This window comes from Macrobrachium rosenbergii, chromosome 45 (assembly GCF_040412425.1).
Source record: "Macrobrachium rosenbergii isolate ZJJX-2024 chromosome 45, ASM4041242v1, whole genome shotgun sequence".
NCBI lineage: Eukaryota > Metazoa > Arthropoda > Malacostraca > Decapoda > Palaemonidae > Macrobrachium > Macrobrachium rosenbergii.
Genome location: NC_089785.1, coordinates 31,080,515 through 31,090,592, shown reverse-complemented (window position 1 = coordinate 31,090,592; position 10,078 = coordinate 31,080,515). Strand labels below are relative to the sequence as shown.

The 10,078-nt window shown below is 39.1% G+C and overlaps 1 protein-coding gene and 1 long non-coding RNA gene across 3 annotated transcripts in view; one reads left to right on the top strand and one right to left on the bottom strand.

The window, feature by feature from the left end:
* LOC136829869 (uncharacterized) overlaps positions 1-6,929 on the top strand; it is a 27,009-nt gene extending 20,080 nt beyond the window's left edge. For both annotated transcript variants that reach the window (XM_067088924.1, XM_067088925.1), the window contains exons 6-9: positions 236-353; positions 1,171-1,326; positions 3,476-3,684; positions 4,289-6,929. In XM_067088924.1, the coding sequence (XP_066945025.1) occupies positions 236-353; positions 1,171-1,326; positions 3,476-3,684; positions 4,289-5,485 (1,680 nt within the window). In that variant the 3' untranslated portion in view covers positions 5,486-6,929. The remainder of the gene's footprint in view (positions 1-235; positions 354-1,170; positions 1,327-3,475; positions 3,685-4,288) is intronic.
* LOC136829871 (uncharacterized) overlaps positions 1-10,078 on the bottom strand; it is a 266,304-nt gene that overhangs the window by 39,221 nt on the left and 217,005 nt on the right. The gene's annotated exons all lie outside the window — the stretch shown is intronic.

Here is a 10,078-nt window from a genome sequence, read left to right as displayed (position 1 = left end):
TATATATATATATAGTTACATATTTAGACATGACTTTTAATATTCTCAAATACTAAAAATATCAAAACAGCAAATACACTTCAATGCAGAATTCTAAGTGGGATTACTTGAAGCCCAAAGGGTATTTTAAGTGCATCTACCGTGGCCAGGATTCGAACTTAGGCCTTTCACTTCTGAGGTTTATAATTCTCACAGCATTCGATAGCCTTCGTTTTCATAATAACTTTATTTTCAGGTGTCCAACCTGCAAGTAGAGGTGTCGATAGGCAAGAGGGATTTCAGCAGCCTGAGGAAGAAGCCCTGGAGGCCCTACAGAGGATTCACGTTCGTAGTGACGGCCTACAAGTACTCCCGTAAGTTACAGTGAATATTCAATAGTAGGTCGTACTCCTGTAAGTTACTACGAATATTCGAAAATAGGTCCAACAACCCTACAGAGCTTTTCTGAACTTCTTGCAAAGATCCTCCTGCCTTCCTTGGTTTTCTGATTGATTCCCATTCATCTTCATAATCGTACTCCTCAGATTCCCATTCACTTACAACCTCTTCTTCTTGTACACCTCTCAAACTTTTTCACTAGTTTCAATAGTTTTTCTCTACTCTTCACAATCAGAACTGTTATCTGCAAACATCATCTGTACTACATTTTGTTCTTGGCACAACTTCTCATCAAGCATCTCGAATCCCTTCGCTGGTTCCTCCCATCCTGAAATTTCTATGAAAATAATGCTGCTTTCTTTGTTTCATCTTTTTTGTGACTGATCTCTCTTCAGCCTATCATCATCCACTCACTCCTAAATAACTCTCTGACTTCATCCTACCATCATCCATTCACTCCTAAATAACTCCCTGAATTAACTTTTTCTTTTTTTCCACCATCCACACCAACAATCATTCCTCCTTCTTCCGGACTTCCATTTACAATAGAATCTTTACAATTCCTTGCATTAACTTTCAACTTTCTATTTTTATCTTTATAAAGGATTCAGAGCTTAGGGAATTGTTTACCAGGGTGATCTCATGTAGGAAAAGCAAGCTGGAATTACAAAAGGTACAAGAAAACAGTAATACAAAGATTAGTTTCTCGTCTATTAATCTACGATCTAGCATCTTTTTCTTTTCGAGTATCTATTTCCTTACTGAATTACCGTTCTCTCCGACACTTTCCAGATGGCGAGAGCGGATGCACGGAAGGCTTCGAGTCCTGCAGAAAAAACGACTACCACGGCTACCAGAAACACTGCATCCACAAATCTCTCTGGTGCGACCACCACATCAACTGCGGACAGCCCAAGAACACGGACGAGATGCTCTGCCACAACGATGGTGAGGAGTTTGAATATGATTTTTCAACCCAATCTGACCTAACCTATCCTCAACGAATGTAACTTTCTAACTTAATAGCTTTCTAACCTAACTTAACCTCAACGAATATAATTTTCTAAGCCAACCTAGCCTCAACGAATGTAACTTTCCAACTTAATAGCTTTCTAACCTAACTTAAGCTAACCTCAATAAATGCAACTTTCTAACCTAAGCTAGTCTCAACAAATGTAACTTTGTAACCTAACCTAACATAGCCTCAATGAATAAGAAAAAACACTGAATTAGGAATGCTTACCACTATTACCAGGCACTCAATCTTGTTGTACGTAACCTAACCTCACCTTGCCTAAGTGGATGTCCCCATTACACACAACCCCACGATGCATTCACTTACTCCTCTTTGCTACCCCTCCACTAACTAGCATGAATACACAGAAGAAAAGAAGAGTAAAGCGTCTTTAGCTGCAGAGAACGTTCAACCCCAAAGAACATTGGTGTCAGCATTTTTGCGAAAAGGAGAAGGAATGTAAATGTTACTGCACTAAACCAAATCTAACATTCCCTATAAAAAATCTGTGAATGCTGACATCACTACTACTTTAACTCTATGCTATTTTTACTAATATCTTTGTCAAATATTAATGTTCATGTATGCATGCAAAATGTTTACAGCATTGCTTGCTAGCACACCATCAGCAGTGATGTATTTTTAGAAGTGTGGGTACTATAAATTGATAATTTTGTTTTGCCATTTCATCTACATAAAAGTTGGGTTAAGTCCCACATTGTAAACTGCAATCATACTCTTTTCACTCTTTTTGTTTGATCTACCTACTAAGTTAATGAGCTTAGAGGTAAAGATGTTTTTAAATGCTAAAGCTGATGAAAGAAGGGTGGATGAATGATTGAACTAAATGAACTCTTGGTGGATGAACATAATGAGGGTTGTTCCCTGGCCAGGGAAGGATGGGTTAGGTTACGCAAGATAAAATAAGGCAGGGTATATTTGGGTTTTCGATTAAGTATCAGTAAAGATTGCACGACAATCCAACACTCTCTGCATCTTTTCTGGTACCTCGCGGATCAAAACCATATCTTCAGCATAATCCATGTCGGGAAGTTTCCCATTTTCTCCCCAGAGTATACCTGCATCCGTTTCTCTTTTAACCCTTCTCATAACGTAATCTATGCCCAATACCAACAACAGAGGAGACAGAATCCTACCCTGAATCACACCAGACTTAACTTCAAATGGACCACTCAAACACCCATCAACCATCACTTTACAAGATGTGCCCTCATGCAAGTTCATGATAACCCTCCCAAACTTTTCCGGTATTCCATAATGCCTCATGATTTTTCCCATAGTCAGCCCGTCTCGAAATACTACCACAGGCCTTTTCAAAATCAACAAAACGGAGACTCAACGGAGTTCTCATTTCATTAGCTTGCTGCATTAAATGCCCAGCTGTGAAGATCTGGTCACTGATTGATTCAAAGATTGAAAGACTAGCAGGCTGCCTAGTCTGACTGCATCAAAAGGTGTCTCCACCTTTTACCCTTTCCCCTGTGTTTCCAGAGGCCCAAGAAATGCTATCAACAGGGGAGTCAAAAGTAGGGAACTTCATCTCATTTGAAGTATTTGGTTTTGGACAGTGTGAAAACTAATAACCTCTTTGAATCCAAATAAAAAGACACCAGAAGGCAGTTAATCACAGGACTCGACAACAATAATCCAAAACATGATTCAACTTAACTACCGATGACAGACAATTTCATATAGATAATGATGAGGGGTATAAGTAATTTGATATGCTTCATACAATCTATATTAAGTACCAAAGCATCAAACACTCACAGAGTTAGGAATATTCATGGCATGTGGCAAATTCATGTATTACGCAGTCATCTTTCCGGTCTCTCTGCAACCCTCTTTCATACACACCAGACTCCCAAAGTCTCCTGAAAGTTTTAAGACCTCAGTTTTTGGGATGAAATTGCTAGCCTCGTGCTCTTAACTCTGGAGGTCTCGAATAGGAGATGAAGGTTAGTGAGAACCTAGTAAGTTCATGAGGCTCTTTGCCAAGCCATTTCACTTTGTATACAGACACAGAAAGAGAGAAAATTCAGTGAAATACTTTTATTCCAGAAATGCTCAGTGGCCTAGTGACAGTTATGGTGGGACCCTGGGTTGGAGCAGCTCTTCTCGTGGTGCTGGTTCTTGCTGGAGTCCTGTACTGGCGAAGGGCAAAACCAACCCCAGCCCAAGGTCCGCCTCAACCTCAAGACCACAACTCGTACGCGGAATCGTACGAGGTGTCGTCTACCATGTCTTCGGCTCACCACATGGCAATTCAGGTAGGCAACATGGAAACTCGATTTAATTGTATGGCATCTCTGGTAAGTTATAATCGTCTGGCAATCGGTGTAAATGGGCAAATCCAGCATCGTGGTATGATTCCCATAAGTAACGAGGCAACTCAGATGTGTAATGTGACAATAAAAGTAAACATGCAAACTATAATATCGCAAGAATCAGCAAATAAGACCCTCGAAGTTGAATACTGAATAGCAGATTACAGACGGCTGGCCTTATAAAAGACAGGTGCAGTAACCAACCATCAAATCAGGCTTCTTTACAGAGCCAATTGAATGTGATGGGTCTTTACTAGGCAACCTTTTCAGAAGTGATCTATCTTTCATAAAATCTCTCAAATCAAACAAGTGTCAATTTACCTTTCGCCATAAGTTATATCAAAACAGTGTTAGCGTGAGTTATCTTGAATGTTCAAACCTAGGCTTTATTATTTTGTTCTTTATCAGCAGACCAGACTCCTGAAACACAATGACAGTGGAAGGGCTAAATTTTTTCCAGTATTTACTCAATCCTATATATATTATACCAATGCAAAATTGTTCCCTTTGTCTTTAAAATGATGTCATGACGATTCACACATTACAGGTTCGCGTCGTCTGTAACTCTGGCCAGTGCTTGCACACACCGAGGATGACCCCGTGGCAGGCAGCCGATCTCCCGCCATCGTACGACTCCCTGTTTCCGCAGGGCCCTCCCCTGCCCAAATCCACCTTATCTGCAACCAACACCACCACAACCACCACTACTTCCTCAGCTGCAAGCTTCAACATCTCCACAACTTCCCTAGTCAGCACTTCGATAGGTTCGAACGTCAACGCGGCTTCCGTTCCCTCGGGATTCTATTCCAACACGACGCAAACATCGAGCATCGTCATCCCGATCAGTGCTATCTGCAACACTCTCGGTTCGCCGCCCATGGCGAGTGCTTCCTACAGCACAACAACATTCTCCAACACCATTACGGCGTGTCCTCCAACGTTCACCAACACCACTACATCCACGACTACCATCTCGTCGGCCGGTGCTTCTCCTGCAGCTCTAGCCTCCATCTCGGTCACTTCCGTCTCTTTAGCTGGACCTTCTGGTAATCACCTTGCAAGCAAGAGCAAAGATAATGATGGCTTAAGTCCATCGCGTGATAACAGGTCCAGCAACAACAGCAGTAGAGCCACCACCCCAAATCCTTGTCCGAAAATCAGCAGCCCCTCTCGCATGATCAATGCCACGCCCCCAATTGTAGAGCCAGAAGATACTAATTTAACTCCCTGTACTTCAACTGATGATACTCCAGCCTCGGCTGATGCTCACACAGAGTATTCTTTCCAAGATGCCATAGAACGCAGCGGAAAAGCCCTCAATCACCCCGATGAATTCGAGGCTGCGCAAGCATGTGATAGTATACCTTTAAGGCCCAGGTCTAGTAACGCGACACACGAAGGGGAGTATGTCTCTAACCTTGGAGAAAGCCTGAGCAGACCGAGCACAATGACGGCATCGTGTACAGGAAGCTGCGACTGTGAAATATCAGACAGACCAGACTCAGAATCGGAAGAGACAGAAGAGATCACATTGGACGACGAAGAGCTCTCTTCGAGAGCCACGGTCTCGAGACCTTGCGACGAAGAGGTTCATCATCACACGTTCAGTGCTCTAGAAACTAACCTCGACGAGGAGTCGCCAGTGGATGATGGCGAAATGGTGAGAGGTCTCCTGCTGCAGGAAATGGAGGAAGGGATCATACACGAGAGTTCACTGGATAAAGACGACGAATCTCTTTTGTAAGCGGAGGAGGTGTCTTCATTCCCATAATGCCATACTGCTGCTAAAACATTCCTGGCAAGGTTACCTGTGCAACTGAGAAGTTTCAAAGCTGATTTATTGCTTTCAAGAATTCACAGAAAACACCAATACGAATAACCTGGTTCGCGTAAGTTTACGTTCAAGCTAATTGTTTAACGACACATTCTTATCTCGATGTGCATTTGAATGAAAATTAAACAGTATTAATATTAAAATATTACTTTTCACAATAATTATCTCACAGACAATTTTATCTTTCGTAGACAAGGCCCGGTGCATCCTTTGTGGTGTTACTGTACATTACTTAGAGATTTTCAGTGTATGGCACAAAGCACCCATCTCTTAAACCTATGCCATTAACAACACGAGCAAAAACCATTACCTGACGTCAGTATTTCAACACCATAAGAAATAAAGGAGAGTTTCCCAGGAATATAACGATAATCTAAGATAGTCATTTTAGTCTTCACTATAGTTCGTCACGTCACAAATTAACAGTATTAGATTCGTGAATGTCCAAAAGGAATACTCACCCTTCTGCGGAAGGTGGTCAGTACCCAGTGAACGTGAACGGTGGTTTTCAAGCAGCGCACTGTCTGTCGACTGCTTTCCGCTCCTGCCGCGGAGCAGCTGAACGTAACCGGCGACCAACCCCGATTCATCGATGCGATCCCAAGCTTCTCAGCACTTCGAAAGGCGCACGGTACGAAGCGAGAGCGAGTACTTTGGTGTATAAATGCATAAATGAACTTTAAATATGTCCAGTGCTTTTGTTTCTAGTTTGAAGGAGATTTTCAGATGAGACTGGGAGGACGAAAACCTCGAGAGAGGTACACGAAGTGAGGCAGAGAGAGAACGTCGTACAAATCTCATCCTAAATTAATTTTTTCGAATTTATTTTCTTAACCTCTTAGCATTTATTATAATTACAGACTTGAATACTCCAATACGGCAAAGATATATAAATATATATATATATTTTCATATTCTTCGTTAGGACAAAAACCCCAATGGTTGTGAATGATCTTTTTTTTATTATGATTAAATGCTTTCGATTAAGGTTTATCTCCATAAGTGATAATCCAGTAGGCTTCTCTATAGTAGGTGCAATATATACGAATATATATTATATACATATATATATTTTCTTCTTTGTTTTTTGTGGAAATACAAAATGAATCCTTAGGCCATTAGCCAAACAAAATAAAAAATAAAAAAGGGTATCTCAACATCATCATCACCATTACACAATGGTAAAAAATTAATAAACATGTATGAATTATGATGTATAATAATACAATATGCATGACATGACCGATAGTACATAACACAATGCCCCCCCAAAAACCCCCAATCCCCCCAAAATATTTTTGTGGACCAGAAGTGTCCTGTGTCTTTCTGCTAATAAAATAGATTTTGATTCTTCTGGCGTCTTTCTCTCACCTTAACCCTGGTCAGTGCTTGGATGGGTTACCATCCACAAAAGACCCCTCCTTAATCCTTTGCATGGCAGTCTGGTCAGTGGTTGGATGGGTGACCATCCACAAAAGGCCCCCTTCGCCTGCTGCTGGAGGGGACATGTGGCTTGTGGGTAGGAATTAGGACTAAGAAATGAGATCAGGCTACCTGACAGCCGTAACGAGATTGCCTGAATGGAAGAGTGGTTCTTAACATCGAGATCAAGGGATCAGGGCCTAAAGTAATACCTATAAAAAGCCAGACACACTCGCGCTATAAGAAAGTCTCGAGCTCAGTGGATCAGTATCTGAATCAACGTCTACAAAAGAACAGGGGCACTTTCTCCACAAGAGAGTCTCGAGCTTAATGGATCAGTATCTGAAATAATACCTGTAAAAAGACAGACACGATCTCACTTTAGAAAGTTTCGAGCTTAATGGATCAGAGGCCAAAATAATACCTGTAAAATGACGGTCACAGTCTCGCTTTAGAAAGAAGTCCTTTCAATTACAAATTAAGGTGGCCTTAATTTGTAATCGAAAGGCCTTAATTTGTAATTGAAAGGCTCTCATTCCTGGAGAATCCAGTCAAGATGAAGGGAGGTCTACTAACTGAACTGCCTTAGATCCAAGCCTATCGAGGAGGGTAACATTAGATCAATGTGGCAACAAAATGGATGAAACAACATATATATATATATATATATATATATATATATATATATATATATATATATATATATCTTCTCATTTTCAACAAGTATTTTGGAATGAGGTTGCTACCTCAATGCCCTTTGTCCATTCGGGATATATGTAGCCCCAACAGTCAACTACCTATCAAGTAAAAATAAATATAGTTTAGGTCAAAACAGGCACCAAATTTCTAAAAAAAAATATCTAAAAGAATTAGACAGAACCTATCATAGAAAACGGAATCTCTAAGGAATTTAGAAAACGGAATTTATTTGAAAGGATAACTCATTTATTGGTTTCCTATATATATATATATATATATATATATATATATATATATATATATATATATATATATATATGTATATATATATATATATATATAATTTTTAGATTTTAATGTAAAATTTGACTTGAAATATATATGAGCAGGAATAAAATAAAAAATTGTTCATCCAAAAGAACAATAAAAATTGTTCATCCAAAAGAAAGAATAGGCAGCATTAGAGTAAAGAGAGAGAGAGAGAGAAATCACATCACAGAATCACTTAATTTTCAATCACTAAAATGAAACAATTCTTAAGAGTTATATATATATATATATATATATATATATATATATATATATATATATATATATATATATATATATATAAAGAGAGAGAGAGAGAGAGAGAGAGAGAGAGAGAGAGAGAACAACCTGAATTACAACATAACAGACGAAATTCCCCTTCGTCAGCAATGAGTAATCTCGGGAAAGCATCACAGGCTTCCCCAATAAAAGGGAGATGGCCCTCGTGAGTAATACATTTTTCCCCTTCTGAGGGGAACTAAGGGTTCCCCTGAGGCCCGTAGACATTGAGAGGACCTAAGGGTTTCTACAGAAGTTAGTCAGACATCTACGGGTTTATTTATGCACGAGGAGGCAGTTGGGGAGGGCAACTGTATAGTCTTCCGTAGCTACCTAAGGTCCGAATGTATTAGCAGGAGGGCAGAAAGGGTGGGGGTCTCTCTCTCTCTCTCTCTCTCTCTCTAATTTCGAAAGATTAGTTGATTTTGGAGTTCTGAAATCTCTCTCTCCCTCTCATTTCGCAAGATTAGTATATTTTGGAGTTCTCTCTCTCTCTCTCTCTCTCTCTCTCTCTCTCTCTCTCTCATTTCGGAAGATTAGTTGATTTTGGAGTTCTGAAATCTCTCTCTCTCTCTCATTTCGAAAGATTAGTATATTTTGGAGTTCTGAAATCTCTCTCTCTCTCTCTCTCTCTCTCTCTCTCTCTCTCTCTCTCTCTCTCTCAGTGCAAATACGCAACGTACAAAAATATATACAAAAAGAACCAAAAATAAAAATGACAGGGCTGCTCTGGAAAGCAAGAATTCGTACTGGCATGAGGCCAGCTTAGTCTCAAACAACGAGGGGGTGGGTATGGTGACAAAATTGACAGGAAATAGCAAATGAGTTATTATTATTATTATTATTATTATTAAAAATAAATTATTATTATTATTCAAGAATTGTATTGTTCAGGAGATGAACCCTAATCATATGGAACAAGCTCAAACAACAGGGGCCAGTTACTTGAAATTCAAGAAATCCAAAGAATATTATTATTATTATTATTATTATTATTATTATTATTATTATTATTATTATTCAGAAGGTGAACTCTATCTTTTTGGAACAAGCCCACCACAGGGGCCAGTAACTTGAAATTCAAGAAGCTTCCAAAGAATATTATTATTATTATCATTATTATTATTATTATTATTATTATTATTATTATTATTATTATTATTATTCAGAAGGTGAACTTATTCATTTTGGAACAAGCCCACCCAAGGGGCCACTGACCTGAAATTCAAGCCTCCAAATAATATTAAGGTGTTCATTAAGAAGAAGTAACAGGAAATACAAAAAGAAGGGAGAGAAAGATTAGAAGATTAGAGATTTATTGATTGAGTAATATGGCTGGCGTGACAACAGGAAAGGTCACAGACGTCTGAAATACATTGCGTATAAAGGCAGGGCCACTTCATGAAAATGATTAAACTTAAAAATAGTTGTTAAAATGAATATAAAAATATATTTTTGAAAATTTATATCTTAGGGAATAAGTCAGTTTCTTCTGAGAATTCCTAAGGGCACTGGGTTTTGATATATATCCTTTATTAGTGTTATGGAAAAATGACAATCACCATCCTCAACCTGGCACTCGGAATGGATACCTTTTTCTCAAGCAAGCAAGACACTTTGAGTAATATTTCTAAAATGTAAAAACCTATTTAACAAAATTTATATCTTAGGGAACAAGTTAATTTCTGCTGGGAATTCCCAAGGTCACTGGGTTTCAAGACATATTCTTTATTAGCATCCTGGAAAAATGACGTTTACCATCCTCAATCTGGCACTTGGAATGGAGACCTTTTT